The following is a 16,248-nucleotide window of genomic DNA, read 5'->3' as shown; positions in this document are numbered from 1 at the left end:
GAATTCTCTGACATCCTTAATCAGGACACAGGGTAAGTTGTGGCTGAGTACTGTCATATGACCTACATGAGATAGATAGATAGATGGATGGATGGATGGTAGATAGATAGACCTTGTGATAGATAGATAGACAGATAGACAGACAGACAGACAGACAGACAGACAGATCGATCTTGCGATAGATGATAGACAGACAGACAGAGACAGAGACAGATTAGACAGACAGACGGACATTATATTGGTTTTCATTTAAAAAATCCCAAAGCAGTATACAAGATAAAATCATGATAAAATGCAATAAAAGAAATCATTAATATACCCAGGGGTGGCTGACAATGCTAGCGGTCAGGGAAATGCCTGGGCAAACAGACGTGCTTTGAGTCATCATCAAAAGCACCCCATACTGGGGGCCCACCTGATCTTAATGGGGAAATCATTCCACATCGTGGGGGCCCCAACTGAGAAGGCCATCCTCCACACCATGGCCAAACAAATCTCAACAGACCAAGATACAGTAAGCAAGGCCTCCCCTTCAGGATGTAGAGAGCGGGGTGGCCTATGCAGGAGCCTGAACAATGAGCGTCCATGTGATGCTCTGGTCTGGTTTCTAAGACTGTGTGGGAACTTTGGTGGCATGCAAGCAAGCCACAAGGGTAGTCTGGTAGTCTCCCTCAGGAATGTGATGTCCAGACTGAAGGAGTTTAGCCCATTTGGGAGCTTTATGCAAGGCAGTGGTACATGACTGGCTCTTTGGCATCATCTGATTTTCCACAGCCCGGAAGATTCTGTCCTGCAACTATCTAGCATCTCAGTTCGAACTGCCTACATTTCAGTCCTGTAACCTGCAGCCCCTGGTGGCACGAAGAATAGCCAATCAGCGCCTGACCTGCAGGACTCTGGATCTGAGGCCCATGGATCCTGACAGCGACAGAATTACATGCCGTGCCATGGCAACATGGCCTACTGCCCCTTATCTGCTGCTGATCAGTGCAAGTTGCATTGACAAGAAAGAGGAAGGTGTGAACTCAGATCCCCACCACGATCAAGCTGCACCAGAAATTTGAAAAGCGCCTAAGCAATTGCCCACCAGGGGGTCAGGAGCTAAATAAGGCTCAGAAACAGCCGGTCAATGGCGAGTCAGGATGCCTACAGGAAACCTGGCTTGTCTCCAGCACTGAGTTACATTTGAGGACCCCATAATCTATCCCCATCAACAGAAGCAGAAGGAGAGCAAGAACAGGGCTGCAATCTCTTGCCGAATTAGTACCGCAGCAGCACACCGCTTGCGAAACCTCTCCGTTTGTTCTTGGGCCTGCAGGTTAATTAGATTGTCCCCAATCCTCCTTTGCTTTTAAAATGAATGTATGCCAAGCCTACTGAGGGCTGCACAAATGGAAAAACAAAAAAGGGACTGCTTTGAAAATATTATTGGGGACTGAAGAAGGTACTGTGCAGCAATACCATCTGAAAGTCAAAATTGCACGTTTTTTATTTTTATTTTTTACTGCTTTGTTTTCAGCTTAGAAAACACAACTGGATCAGGTGCTTCTGTAGTTTAGACTGATGTAATGCTGCATTGCTCTTTGCTTTGGCTGTAAAGGGCAGCATGGGACTATTCTGGATTTCCTGGACTGAGTACCAGGGCTAGGAAACCCAAAGAACTAACGTGGGGCCAGAGATAAACAGTTGGATATCCTATGGGTTTATTCATGCTCTCACCACCCACTGAGCTTCTTCATTCTTTCTCTTTTCTTTTCTTGCTGCGGTAGAGCTCAGGAGGAACGCCTGAGGTGGCTGCCTCATTTTGCTTAATGGCAGGGCCAGTCCTAGTCAAAAGGAAAGAAGCCAATCCAGGAGTAGACGGGCCAGTGGTATGACTCGGTGTAAGGCACTTCACAGTTCCACAGAGAAGACAAGGTGAACCATAGGGATGTAAGAACTCACCCTAGTTTGGGTTCTCCAGGCACTCGCCAAAGCAGCGCCCCTGCTCGCATCCCCCCGAACCTGTGCTCGAGCCACCCACGAGTTCGGTGAATTCCCCAGCGCTCACCACGAATCCATTTGGTGAGCGCCGTCATTTTTGCACCTTTGCTTTCTGTGTAAAACAGGAAGTTAAAAAAAATGCGCATATCCAAATATGCGCAGTTTGGAGCTGGGAAAGCTAAATGAGTGCAATATTAGAAGGATTATATCTCTAATATTGCACACATTTAGCTTTCCCGGCTCCAAACTGCATATTTTTGAATATGCGCATTTTTTAACTTCCTGTTTTACGTAGAAATCAAAGGCGTGAAAATGGCGGCGCTCACCGAATGGGTTTGCGGTGAGTATTGGGGAGCACGAGCGGGTGGTGAACAAGCAGAGTGTCATGGAGGACGCAGTTCAGGGGTCGCGGGCGGGGGTTGTTTGACGAATTCCTGAACCCCAAACTGCGCTCGCAACATCCCTAGTGAACCAGCCTTCTTCCTGAATCCTGACATGCTGGTTTTATATGTGTAGGGAATTTATTTTTATGGAGAAGCATTCATTCCATCATATTAGCTCCCCGCCCCACCTGTTGTCCAAAGTACAATGGACCAGGTGTCATCTATTCTACTGCCTCAATGAGAACTACGACTTTAGAACCCTGTTTGAAACTGAAGTGCCACTTTGGGAAATGTGTCAGACCATCTTTTCAACTAGGGGTGGGGGAGAAATTTGATCCGTTTGCATTTTAATGCAAAGATTCCTAATTTCGCAAGTTCAAATCAAGGCACGAACCGAAGGTTATTCAGCCAATTCGCACTTCTCTGAATTTTGTGCCAGAGTTCTCCAGTCAAAAACATGCCTACAAAAACGTGTCTTAGGGAAACGTGCACACCAAAATGCATAGGTTTGTGAAAATAATGTTCGAACATGTGTTCTATTAGGAAATTTGCTTGCAAAATTGGTGGACACTGGGCAAAATGGCGCACAAAAATGCATGCATTCGGGGAAACGCACACAAAAATATGTAGGAAAGTCAAGTTTAAGATTAGAGTTTAAGATTGGAGAATCAAGAGACTGAGAGACACTGGAATTGACAGGTTTGCCCATCCCTACCTTCAGTATCCAATTTAGGGTGCACTCCTGTCCAGATGCTCAACAGCCTCCAAACTCAGAGGCGGATAGGCATCCTGTGCAGAGCAGGAGGAGTGCAGAGGCAATTGCCGCCTCCGTGCTTCCCCCGCTTTGCATTTTTGCTAGACGGGTGTTTTTGCCCATCTAGCTAGGGCTGTGGAGGGGGAGGAAAGGAAGCCTGGGAGGGCTGGGGATAGCTCGAATCCTTGCTTCCCCAGCCCCCTCCCCGCCCATAGAGCCACCCCCTTTCCCTCCTCTGCACTTTTGCAAGCTCAGAGTAGCAGCTGGCACAGTTGTCTCTGTGCTGGCTGCAAGGGGGAGGGGCGGGGAGCTCAAGACTCGTGGCTCGGAGGTCAGAGTGCTGTCCTGAGGCCATAGGACTGCTCTCTTAGGAAGCAATCCTATTGGGATAGGCAGCCACCTCCAAACTCCAATGCACGGTGGGTGGAACGCACAGGGGATAGTCTCCTCCACGCTCTGACTGCCCTGCATTACTGGCTAGACAGCCAATTTCAGCCATCTAACTGGAGCGTGGGGCCGGAGAGGATGCATAGGAAGCATCGTAACAACATTTCCACCATCCCCACCCCCGGGAACACCCCCTTTCCTCCCGCTCCACGTTGCTCCTCCAAGCACAAAGCCTGGGATGATTTGCACCACCTACGAGGAGGCATGGAGGTGGTTTTCTGGGAACCGAAAAATCCTACGGCCATCTATCTGGTGCCTAGCAGTCATAGGACTGCACCCTTCCTGAACTGTCCCACTGTTGCAGACATCGCTTTCTCCGTGCTTCTTTGGCCTCTAAAACAGGGATTTTGGAGGCCCAAGCAACACCTCTCAAGGCGCCAAATTTGGCACAGCTGCCTCCAGTTGCCTTCAGATAACCATCCTGAGATAGCAACCTGGGGATCCCAATTGTGTAAACAAGGCCCAACCATTTTGATTTAAAAGCTGGTGAGAACAAAATCCCCCACGAACGCATCAGCGAATTTTACCTCTGAGGAGGTGCTGTTGATTTGTATAAAACCAGCAGTGGGACTAAGCCTAACCCAATGAATGAATACCATCCATTTTCTGAAATATTTGTTAGATAGATTGTGGCAGGCCGAAAAAATGGATTTTGCCTAATGAGTGAAGCCATAAGGAGTTGCAAATCTCTGGAGAAGAGTCTATATGAAACACATTTCCCCCCACCCCAGATCAAAAGCGCTATGTTTCCACAAATAAAAGCTCAATTTAGTCTACATAATATTTAATTAAGGAAACATGGCTGTAGAGGGATTTTTACATTCGAAATGTCCCCTGAGTCATTCTATCATTTTAAAATCAAGAGCGAGGCTGTGGGAGTTTATGGGAAAGGCAAAATCAGGTCTGTTTGCTTGTTCATGCTGTTTAGCCTTCCTAAGCATTGGGGGGTCATAACTGACCCCAGAGGGGTATAAAACAAAATGTAAAAAAAAAACACCCTTAACCTGCCCCATTCTTTACATATTCCCCTACAATGAGGGGGTTGATTGTTGTGCATCTTTCAACCTCCCCAAGTACTGTGTGTGTGTGTGTGTGTGTATGTTTTAGTTTAAAGATTTCTCTAGAATGGTGATGCAGTCAGTTAGACCTCACTTAAAATGAATTGGGGAGGAATGAAAACAATGCACATCCAAGGAAGGGGGGGGAGATATAAATAACCCCGACATTGATCACAACTTTCATTTAACAAAACAATAGCTACCCTAATCTTGTGATTAAGTTGCATATTTAAGCTGTTTACCATTCTGCATTGTGTTTGCATTCCTACCCCTGCAAGGTTTTGAGTTGGGGGGAGGCACGCAGGGAGTGCATGACTAAACATACCAGAAGTCGGTGAGAACAGATAGGAATTCATATTGGGGATCATTATGACCCCTGGGTGCCATCTGTATATAGTTGTGCCCCTGTACAATAAACAATTATGACTTGGGATACTAGTGTATATCTTGCCTCTAACACAAACTCAGTAGGTGGTCTTAGGCTGATCTTTCTCTCTCTCTCTTTTACACACACACACACACAGTCTCAGCCTCTTCCCTTCTGAAATACAGGAGTAAAAATACTGACCTGCCTTGCAAGGTTGCTGTAAGGTTCACAAGATGATAATCCATGTGAAGCATTCTGAATACTCTAAAAGTGCTATATAAATGCTGCGTTTTTAGAGAACTACCATCACACAAGAAATCTGGGAGGGAGCTCCAGGCATGAGGGACAGCGAGGGGAAGTGGGTGGGGCCTCCTAAGGGAACCAGAGGCATTTGGATTGTTGAAGGGGGTGGAGTCAGAGGAGCCAAGGTTACAGACCGGGATGTATCAGGAGGTAAGGTCATAAAAAGATAGAATGGAGCACGGACGGTGGAAGAAGAAACGGAGGCACTGCTGCCTACGAAGCTTGGGAAGTAGTTCCAGGCCTGAGTGGCAGCAAGGGAAAATGGGCAGAATTACTGAAGGGAGCAGGGGATTTGGGGAGGGGGTGCAGATGGTGGAGTTGGAGCAAGGGTCTCAGCCTAGAGCACATTGGGTAGTCAGGGGAAAAACTCCTTAAGAGTAGAACACTATTTCTGCTCAAGAGAGATGATCCCCTTGCCTCATGCAAGGAGCTGCCTGTGGCACAGGGCGAACAACAAAGCGGTCAGTGTAAGCAGTGCGCCCATGCGCACCAACCCTTCGTAGAAGACAGGGATTTGCTTGGCTGCTAAGGCTGAAAATGTGGATAACGTATCTGCACTGCGTGGGACACGCACAGAGATGCTGGACGCCAGGCCCTGTGGCCCACCCGACCGCGCCCACGCTCCGGTTCTCCTCACCTTGACGTTTCTGTGGTGTATCCGTGACGGCTGACACTTGACACTGCTGGTGTTGCAACAGCCCGTGCAGCGCTTCACCTCCACACACGGTGGCCATATCAGAAAGTTAGCTGACGTCGGGTCGATCTGACTCCGAGGTATCTCGTATATAACGGTTCGTGTTTTGCAGACAGCGGGAATGGCTTCCTCTGTAAAGGGAACAAAGCGCGTGCAGATAAGCTGCCTCCTTGGCTTGGTCACGGCCCACAAGGTGTGTGCTAGCTTGTCATGGCAATGGGACCACCTCATGACGGACCACAACACACCCTACGTGGGGCTGCCCTTAAGGCTGGTCCGGAAGCTACAGCTAGTGTGGAATGCAGCAGTTCGGCTGTTGTCAGGAACTGACCCATGTCAGGATGTGACACCTTTGCTGAAGGAACGGCACTGGCTGCCTATTGACTACCAGGCCAGGTTTCAGGTTTCGTTATTGGTGTATAAAGCCCTAAACAACGTGGGAGTAGGATATCTGACAGAGCGTCTTCTCCTTTACCAGCCTGACCCATCACTGTTGGTTCCACATGGACCTATGACCCATTTGGAGTCCACGCGGAGTAGAGTCTTCAATGTGGTGGCCCCTCTCTGTAGAACTCCCTGATGCTTTGACATCAGGCAGGTACCGACGTGGTTCGTTTTCAGTGCCTGCTGAAGACATCTTTATTTAAACAAATCTTCCCTGACTAACCAGCCACGGTTTTGCTAGCATAATTTGCCTCAAAAGTTTTTAACTCTACATTTCGATTCTGTCTTTCTTTTTATTGTTCACTGCTTGGGAATTTTCTTGGATATAGAGTAGTATATGAATCTTATAAGTCAATAAAGAATGATAAGGCCGACTCTGGAGCAGACAGGAATACTGTACTTCAAAAGCAAGAGCATTCCGTTCACAAATCCATTTGGATACCAAATTCAACCTGTCAGTGGATGTTTTCTCTGCTGAACCAGTCACAACAATACATGTGAATAAAAAAAACACCCTGTTTTTAAGCTCATACAGTGCCCATTTACTTTAACATCCCAGCTTTTGCCGTAACATTAGTATTAAGGTTTATTATGGTGAAGATAGGTGTAATATTTTTAAAGCAATTACAGTGGGCGTTTCATCTGCTCAGTTTTCTCCCAACTCAAAATCTGCATGACAGACGTTCAGTCTATCAAATCAAACACTAGGCTGACCATCAGTTCAGCCCTCCCCCTACACTTTAGGTGAGTTCTCTGCCTTTTTTGTATATATTGAACCTCCCACATATTTGTTTAGGCAATCATCCGTTGCCTTGTCGTTGTAGTTCTTTTTAAACAAAGGAAAGATTTAAAAACAGTTGCGAAACTGCCCTGGAAATTACAGGGAGGTATATTGATAACAACCCCACACTAGCCAATTGGTGATGTACAGAGCCGGGTTTTGCTGCAAACTTGCTGAACTTTTGGGGGGTTTGTTTCTTTGCTTTCTGGTTCTGTTTCCTCTTGGAGCTGGACTCTGGAAAGCAAAATATATTTTTCCATCAAGTGTGGCGAAGGTGCCTCAACACTCGGCTCACTGTTTTGTAAATGTTATGGCTATCTTCACCCTTGATATAAGTCATTTGCTAGCAGGAATTGAGTTGTCAGCACCGTAGGGAAACAATGCACTCTCCTTTATTATGTGGCTGGGGCTGGCACTCTGTAAAGCATCAGCTGGAGATTCAAACCTGGATCCCAGCTCCCACTTGCCCATCCCTACCTTACGTCAGGCATGTTTTCAACATTATGTCATGCATATTTATGTGAATGCACATTTTCCAGTCTTTTCTCTGTGGCATTAGAAAAAGAAACATGACAGCGGAGATGCTCTAGAGTTTGCTGCTGCTGCTTCTTCTTCTTCTTCTTTCAAAAGGAGTCACACAGAATTTTAGACTCCCTGACCGCAAGATTTTAATCTCTTTCAAAGTTAAAAAGTCTATGACCTGGTTCACACGTAATGGCAATTCCTGGGTTGTTTAACCCAGGAATTGCTCCGGCCGAGCAAGAACACGCTGGTCACTTCCGCTTTCAATCAACAATCCAGGAACACCCCCATTCCTGGGTTGTTATCATGATGTCTGAACCTAGGAACTCTAGGTTGTTGAAAGGTAAAACAACCCAAAGTTATCCCAGCAATCACCTATGGTGTTCCTGGCTTGTCGACTGAAAGTGGAAGTGTGAGCACCCAGGAGGCAGTGCACTTGGCTCACTCCTGTTCAGCCACAGAAACTCCTTGGTTACACGACTCAGGAATTGCCATTACATGCAAATGTCCCCATTCTGTCTATCGACTTTGCAGCTTTCTGGATTTGAAGCTGTAACAAAGCTAAAGCTTCCCTTTAAAAACCAAAATAATTCTTTCTTTCAAATGCACCTGAACCTTCCTCACATTATCAATTATTTATTTATTTATTTAATTAATTAATTAATTTATTGATCGCCAATCTGGCTGGTCACCCAGCCACTCTGGGCGATGTACAATAATAGAAACAGTTTAAAACAATAAAATTCTACATTAAAAACATAATATTTCTAAAAATACCCTAACCCACCCCAAATGCCTGTCTCAACAACCACGTTTTTAATGGGTGGCAGAAGCTCATTAAATTACTTAACAGGCAAGGCACAATGTGCCTTGACTGAAAATGGGCACACACAATTTGCACTTCATGCACCCTGGATAGCTCCTTTAGAGTTTTCACTGGTTCTGACTGAAACCAGGAGCAGCTCCCACACCCCACTGACATCGGAGCCACCAGCCGCCACTGGTGTGATCAGCAGACAGTTTGAAAATGCCTGAACTGAATCAACACAGCACCACTTTTCCTAACTCACGTTTCACCGTGAACATGCTGCGACATGAAAAATGAATGTAAAGAATTTTCTGGATGTGTTACCCCACTGGAAGATGACTGACTTGTGCAAAGAAGAGCAGAAAATAAGAAATTGTCGTGTGTGTGTTCCCCTCCCACCCCCCACCCCTTTCAGGTTGAAAAGGTCATTTTTTTTTCCTTCCCCCCCCTTTTATTTTTAAACAATGACTCGTTTTTTTCAGGGTCAGCCCCAAAGCCCTTCTATCAATCACCCAAGCCTCATGGCATTTTAAAAAATATATTTAGTGTTCCTGTTCCTTACCGACGCTTCTTTTCCTACGAATGGGTCTCGGGCGATTTTCTTGCACGTGTTTGGCAGAGTGAATACTGTGCGATATCAAGTTTGTCTCTGAGACATCATCATATCCTAAAAGGGAAGGGGAAAAAAGCCAAACCTTCAGGGCATAATATTTGTTACTATTTGTTCTGGCTTCTAGAAACTAGTTTCTAGTTTGTTTGTTTGTTTTTAAATTACAAAAAAGCAACACATTCACCAACGTTTCATTGACCAACTGTTTTAAACACAACCGAAGTTTCACCTACATATCCTCTTCTCAGAGTCACCAAAAATAAAATTAATTGAAAGCATAATACGCAACATAGCAGGAGTGCAGAATCTCAGGCCCCAGGGGCCATACCCAGCCCTCCAAGATTCCCCAGAAGGCCGCGCTCCTTCTCCTGACTCCACCCCCTTTCCTCCAAAGTACTGATCATCTGGTGGTTTCCCAGTTTTTGTGCAGTTTTTCCCCATTCTAAAAGGTTGGAATGCCTCTCCTAAGGCTTAGTTACTGCCAATAAGAGCTTTACATGAAAATATGCTGGTATTTTTGGCTTTTGGGCTCCACCCCTTTTGCCGTTGGCTACGCCTACCACTGGAATGTGGCCCGTGAGAGCTTCTCTGAAATGGAATTTGGCCCTTGAGCTAAAAGAAGTTCTGCAAACCTGCAATATGAGATTGAGTTTGCCAGGTCTTTTACACGTACCCTTTTTAGAGTCAACATATGCTAGAAACAAGAAACATCTCCCCAAGTCATCATTCTTGAAATTATTTATTTTACAGAAAACCTTCTCCACCGTTATGACCTGCTAGGTGGGTTACAGCAATAAAAACAACGCATTTGTTATGTAAAACTATTTCACACACATGCTATCAAGAAATATCAGGAACCTCTTTGATATATACTGACGACATCTAGAACAGCCTTCCTCAACCTGGTGTCCTCTAGATGTATCCAACTACAACTCCCAGCATCCCCTGGCCAGAATGCTGGGAGTTGTAGTCCAAGACATCTGGAGGAGAACCAGGTTGGGGACAGCTGAGCTAGGATATCATTTGTGAAGTACTGAAAATCAAATTCCAAACCAAGAAAAGCATAGTGATTTGGGAGGAAGTGGTTTTAGTCCAATTACAGCTCTTCAAACTTCTACAACTTTACATCAGGATGTAATTCAGGCCTGGAGGCCAGTGATTATTTACATCAGGAATAAGCTCTCAATTTCAAGCTCCAATCAAGATTTTATTGATTTGTTATGAATGATGCTCATTACTAGATGTTACTTTTCCTTTCTTCCTATACGCATTGGATATTTCATGTGATATTTTTGCTTATTGGGAGAACTATTAATATTCGTGTGTAATGTAGTGAGTTGCAATGCAACAATACCGAATAAAAAAATGTAATAAAAACAAGAGGGAAGCAGAAACAAAACCACAGTGGAACTAATTTTTTGCTGTCTCAAATGCCTTCTGAAATAACCAGGTGTTAAAATCTGCCAACTGAAGGCACCACAGAGGAACTCATTTTTTGCTGTCTCAAATGGCCTCTGAAATAACCAGGTGTTAAAATCTGCCAACTGAAGGCACCACCCCTGAAAAGGCCCTGCTTTGCATAACCACTCCCCACACCTTCAACAGAGGGTAGTAGAGAATCACTCCTTCCTTTGCCTGTCAGTCACCCCAATGGTTTTGCATTCATTGGCCAAGACACTGGAAAGTGGGAGTAGATTTGTTTCTTCTTAATGGTTAACTGGGTAGAAAATGGCCCACATACTTTCTCCTTACAGCTCTATAAATAAAAGAACTAGCAACTTGCGTTATTACCCTGAAGCTACACTCTATCTCCCTGCTAGGGTGGCTACTTAAACGTCGTAAGAAGAAGAAACGCATCGCCAAAGGAAGAGGACATATTTGCAAAAAACTGGCATATTCTGATTTATATGTGTGGATGCACATTGAAATATAATCTATCTTCAAAGAGGACTGTCCTCTTTAATGCAGGACATATGGCTACTGAACTGCCCACCCCTACCCCTTTCTCGACAAAGATGTCTGCAGGAAGCAGGGAGGAAAATGCTGTCCTGCCCATTTCTTTGCAGAGAGGCCGGAAAGAAATGGTACAGACTGTCGCCATTGCAGGGCGTTTTCCGTGAGAGTGACACTGTAATTGCAAGAATGCTGGTCTTTTCACTGCCCTCCACCCCTTCCCAGCATGGCTCCAAATCACAGGGAGAACATATGCATACATAGTAGACTTCCCTTTACAAATATCCCCCCCCCCCCAATGCATGGACAGCAGGGGTGACTGGGCAGCAAACACAGCCCTGCTCTCCCCACCCCCTCCATGCAATTTCAATCCTATGGAGAGGGACATGTGAAAAGGGCTTGCGCAGTTTGCATTTCATGACCTTTTTGAGACTGCTGTTTACTTTTGCTCTGTGCTCATATATATATATATCAGTCAACTGAGGATAATACTTTATGTGCCTGAAGAAAGTCCATGAAAGGTTATGCTGCAACAAATGTTGACCTAAGGCACCAGAAGACACGGTTGTTTTTGAGCCAATCTCTCAGCTCACCTTAGCTGCCCTTCGAAATCTGTCCAAAACTGACCTACTACCCGTTCAAGTCAATCACATATAAGGCATCAATCTGGTTCATACATAACAACAACACAGAATATGGGTTGAGTATGGGTTGCCACTGAATCATGGGTTGCCACTGAATCACGGGTTGGTGCTACGTGAGAACACTGCACAGTGCTTTAATGATGGGCTGTTAACCATGAACAACCCAGGAAGAGAACTCACAGTTTGTTGTTGGGTTGTGGACTCTGGGTTGTTGTTGCTTAACAACCCATCATCAAACCACAGTGCAGGGTTCACACATAATGACAACCCATGATTCCACAACAATGCACGATTCAACAACAACCCATACTCAACCCATAGTCTGGGTTGTCGATACATGCAAACCAATATCTCCGTTCTTATAAACAGCACTTCACACAATTGCCTGTGGCAGAGAAGAATCGCTTCTAGGCGAGAAAGCTTCTGTAAACTGAAAAGAGAGCCGTTATTTGTTTACTTCAGGCCACTGCCGTGTCACAAATATGTTTAGACAGGCTGGCTAGTAAACATTTTCACTGGCAACTAACTTTTGCAGTCTTGCAAATAATCACACAATGTGGCTTGTTGTAACATAGGGAACACCCTGCCATATGAACGCACACACAGCCTACTAAGGCCTACACATATTAGGCCATGCTCTGGCTTCCATCTGTACCATGAGGAAAAATCTACAAAGGTAGATTTGAGGACAGAACAGAGCATATATGCAGCTTCCCTCCCAAGAGAGGCCAGTCTGCAAATGTTTAGGAGTCAAATAAAAACATACTTGTTTAGACATGCATTTTCAGGCTAAGTGTTTGCGTACAAGCTCCCAGTATAGTTGAGTTTTATGGTACTCTATAGCATTTTATGCTATTTTATATGAGACCCATACTTTCACTGTTCTCTTAGCAGCATCAACCACGCTGGGCTTCTTTCTGAAAGGGTAGGCTGGAAGTGCCATTTGAAACCCAAAATAATAAATGTGACTCTCTTTCTCTCTTGTCACTCTAATGTAAACTAGATGGGTGAGACAGAATGCATGGTACCCAAAGTTAGTCCTACTTAGAGTAGACCCATTGAAATAAATAAGGCAAGTTAATCACAACTAACTCAAGCCCCATTCATTTCAATAGGTCTGCTCTATGTGGGACTAACTTTGGATACTAGGCTCTGTCTTATAGTTAAGTCATCTAGGCCGAGATAATGTCATTTCTACAGTCCTGTACAACTGGTGCCTGACCATCCTTTAATTAGGTTTCAGGCTTCCCAATACCCCATGATAATTGGTGGAAGTTTCATCAAAAGGAGGATACCAGGAGGAGGGCCTTTTCTGCTGTGGCCCCCTGACCGTGGAATGAGCTTCCTAGAGAGATTCACCTGGCGCCTACATTGTACTCCTTCTGGCGCCAGGTGAAGACCTTCTTATTCTCCCAGTATTTTAGCATTTAGCTTCCTAGTCCTTTGTGGGGCCACAGTGGCTTAGTGGTTAAGACACTGAACTGCAGACTGGAAGGTCGGCAGGACAGCAGTTCGAGACCCGAGTGCTGCGTGACGGAGTGAGCTCCCGTCTTCAGTCCCAGCTTCTGCCAACCTAGCAGTTCGAAAGCAAGAAATTGCAAGTAGATAAATAGGTACTGCCTCGGCGGGAAAGGTAACAGCGCTCCGTGCACCTCGGTGTTCAGTCATGCCGGCCACATGACCACGGAAGGGTCTTCGGACAGCGCTGGCTCTTCGGCTTAGAAACGGGGATGAGCACCGCACCCTAGAGTCGGACACGACTGGTTGGGGACACCTTTACCTTTTTTTTCCTAGCCCTTTAGCGCTGGTGTTTAAAATCTTATTTTAAACCTCTGCACTGCTGCTATGTTTTATTCTGGTTGTACTGTTCTACTGTGGTTTTAATGCTTTCATATTTTATATTGTTTTGCCCTACGCTTTCTGGTTTCAATTTTTGTGAACTGCCCCAAGAGCTTCGGCTACTGGGCAGTATAGAAATGAAATAAATGAGATGGATTCCATAGCTACAAATGGGTCCAGCATCAAGGGTAGGCATGGTTGGGCACCTGCCCAGGGCCCACACCACAGCCAAGGTCCACTGACATAAGTCCCCTGGAACTGCTCCCCCTCTTCACCTTTGCAACCTACCTTCTCCCCTGCCTCTTGCTCTGGACCAGTGGTGGCCCCAGCATTACCTGCTCCCTGGCTCTCTACCTGTCAAGCAAGCAAGTGGTGTCAATGATGCGAAAGAGGAGGAGGAGCAAGAGCTGCTGGTGACCATGGTGGTGGGAAGGGAGACCAACAAGGAAGGAGGCCCATGGACTGTGTCTTGCCCAAGGAGCCTCCCAAACCTGGGGCCAGCACTGGCTGGGAATTTCTCTCAAGCTTTTGGAATGAGATGCCCATTGGAGTTTGGAATAGGTGCCATGCTTCTGGCTTGGCGGGGGGTGGGGAGGTGCCCAGAGAAGGCGGTTGTGAATACAGCTTCCCAAAATGCCCTCCCTGCAAAGTTTGCCACCCCAAGGCAAAAGCCACTCTGGCGACTGGGCGTGGTGGCAAAACAGAGGGAAGACGAGGGCTAAAAACACAGGTCTTGCTGGTAGGGCTCCTCTGTGCAGCTGGGGATGCCGTTTCTGCACTGGAGTCAGCATCATTCCCACAGGGCTAGAGGAAACCGGCCACCACCAGCTGCAAAAAGCACCCCACAAAAGCTGCTGTATCCTCTGTGGAAGCAGCAGTGGTGAAAACGGCGGCTGGAGGACAATTTTGGAGCAACTCCATCCCCCCACCCCACTATCCCCAAATCTCAAGCTGCTATTGTTATTATTACATTATTCTTGCATTATTGTTATTAGTTATTACATTTATATCCCACCTTTTCCCCTCTTGCTCCGAACCCAAGGCAGCTCACATGACCCTCCCTCTCCTCTCCATTTCATCCTCACAACAACCCTGTGAAGCACGTTAGGCTGAGAGTCTGTGACTGGCCCAAACTCACCCAGTGAGCTTCATGGCCGAGTGGGGACCAGAATCTGGGTCTCATGAGTCCCAGTCCAACACTCCCCCCGACACTCTAACTACAGCACATTGGCTCTCAGCAGAGAAGGTTCAGCTGAGTCTTAGTTTGGAATAAAGAGACCACCCACCCACCCCACACACACAAGGTACAGAGAGAAATAAGAGATTTTCTAGGTGGAGTAACGTTAATGGGGAATGTAGTTCTGCTGTTCAGGTTGCTCTCTGGGTATCTGTTGCCTGCTGAAGGAGTGGGCCTTTGCTTCCAATATGCCTTGCTTTATTTTTAAATGAAGGACCTGTCTACAGTAATAAAAGAGGACATGTGTCTCTCTGTCTGTCCATCCATCAGCACCATAGTGCCAAGACGGTGAAACCAAGGCCTCTGAAATTCGGCATGCATACTAAGGGAACCCTATGGGTGTGCAGCTCAGAGTTATTTTGCTTTTTTAAATGCTTTAATTAATTTAAATGTGGCTGTGTGTTTTAGGCTGGTAGTAACATCTTCAGCCACTGGGGTAGACTTCCCTCACCAGCATATACATAGCTCTACAGTCCATACACTTTGAACCCATGGGAGATTAGCAGGCCAAAAGATAGTCGTACGCCTGCCCCCTTCTATGGGGCAACCCTTCCTTGGGGGAATGGAGTGGACAGACCCCTCCAACATTTTCAGTCACTAGGGGCAGACGTCCCGAGCCAGCGTACATGGCCAACTTTGACAGCTGTGTATGTTTGCTCGAAGGCATTGCTTTATCAATCTAAGGGCTATTCCAACCTGACCGAAGTCAGGTCCACTTGCAAGCTACAAATACAGGAACAATATCGCAAATGTAACACGTATTACACGGTAAGTCTTCAGGGCTCTCTCTCTCATCCAAACCCCATAGTGCTGCTGCCTGCAGTGGGGGAGTGGGTAACCGCATGAACACATGAAGCCACTAGCCCTCTGTGGTCTCCTCCCCTCCATCCGGCAGCTGCTCTCAAAGGTCTCAAGCAGAAGCGGTTCCCAGCCCAGAGATCTTTTTCACTGGAGGTGCTGGGCACCGAACTTTGGACCTTCTACATGCAAAGCATGTGTTCTCCCTCTGAGTTATGAACCCCCTCCAAAACAAACAGCCACAATAGTGCAACTGCGCCTTTATCCCACACGCAGTTATCGGGGAGAGTGTTGAACAAACACACTCTTATCTACATTTATCCGGGGCCACTTCAGGCTGCTTTCATAAGCAGGAACACGATTTTAGGAAGGAAGGGGATAGTCCCCTTGCCCCCGCCTGTCTCGGGAACTTCTCTATGTCTGGCCAGCGAGCTCTTTCTACACATTCAGTGACTACTACTTGTGCAATTCAGGGAGCAATCCTGTGGCTGCTAGACAGCGGCTAGAGGGCCAAAGGATATGCCGTTTTCTGGGAACCGACCTCCCCCCACTTCTATGCTAGCCCTGTCCTCCATGCTCGCAAGAGCAGGGTGGAGGGGCCAGAAAGGGGCGTGGCTGGGGGC

The 16,248-nt window shown here is 46.4% G+C and overlaps 1 protein-coding gene across 6 annotated transcripts in view; it reads right to left on the bottom strand.

Moving 5' to 3' along the window:
* The window catches only part of PDGFA (platelet derived growth factor subunit A), a 93,322-nt gene that overhangs the window by 27,082 nt on the left and 49,992 nt on the right, over nucleotides 1-16,248 (bottom strand). For all 6 annotated transcript variants that reach the window (XM_084818412.1, XM_084818415.1, XM_084818414.1 and 3 more), the window contains exons 4-5: nucleotides 9,107-9,211; nucleotides 5,933-6,120 (exon numbers count right to left, since the gene is read on the bottom strand). In XM_084818412.1, coding sequence (XP_084674538.1) covers nucleotides 5,933-6,120; nucleotides 9,107-9,211 — 293 coding nt within the window. The remainder of the gene's footprint in view (nucleotides 1-5,932; nucleotides 6,121-9,106; nucleotides 9,212-16,248) is intronic.

This window comes from Heloderma suspectum, chromosome 12 (genome assembly GCF_057233095.1).
Source record: "Heloderma suspectum isolate Gila_16-S chromosome 12, 16-S_ref, whole genome shotgun sequence".
Lineage (NCBI taxonomy): Eukaryota > Metazoa > Chordata > Lepidosauria > Squamata > Helodermatidae > Heloderma > Heloderma suspectum.
The sequence above is the reverse complement of the archived record's forward strand: the minus strand, read 5'-3'. Positions and strand labels throughout refer to the sequence as shown.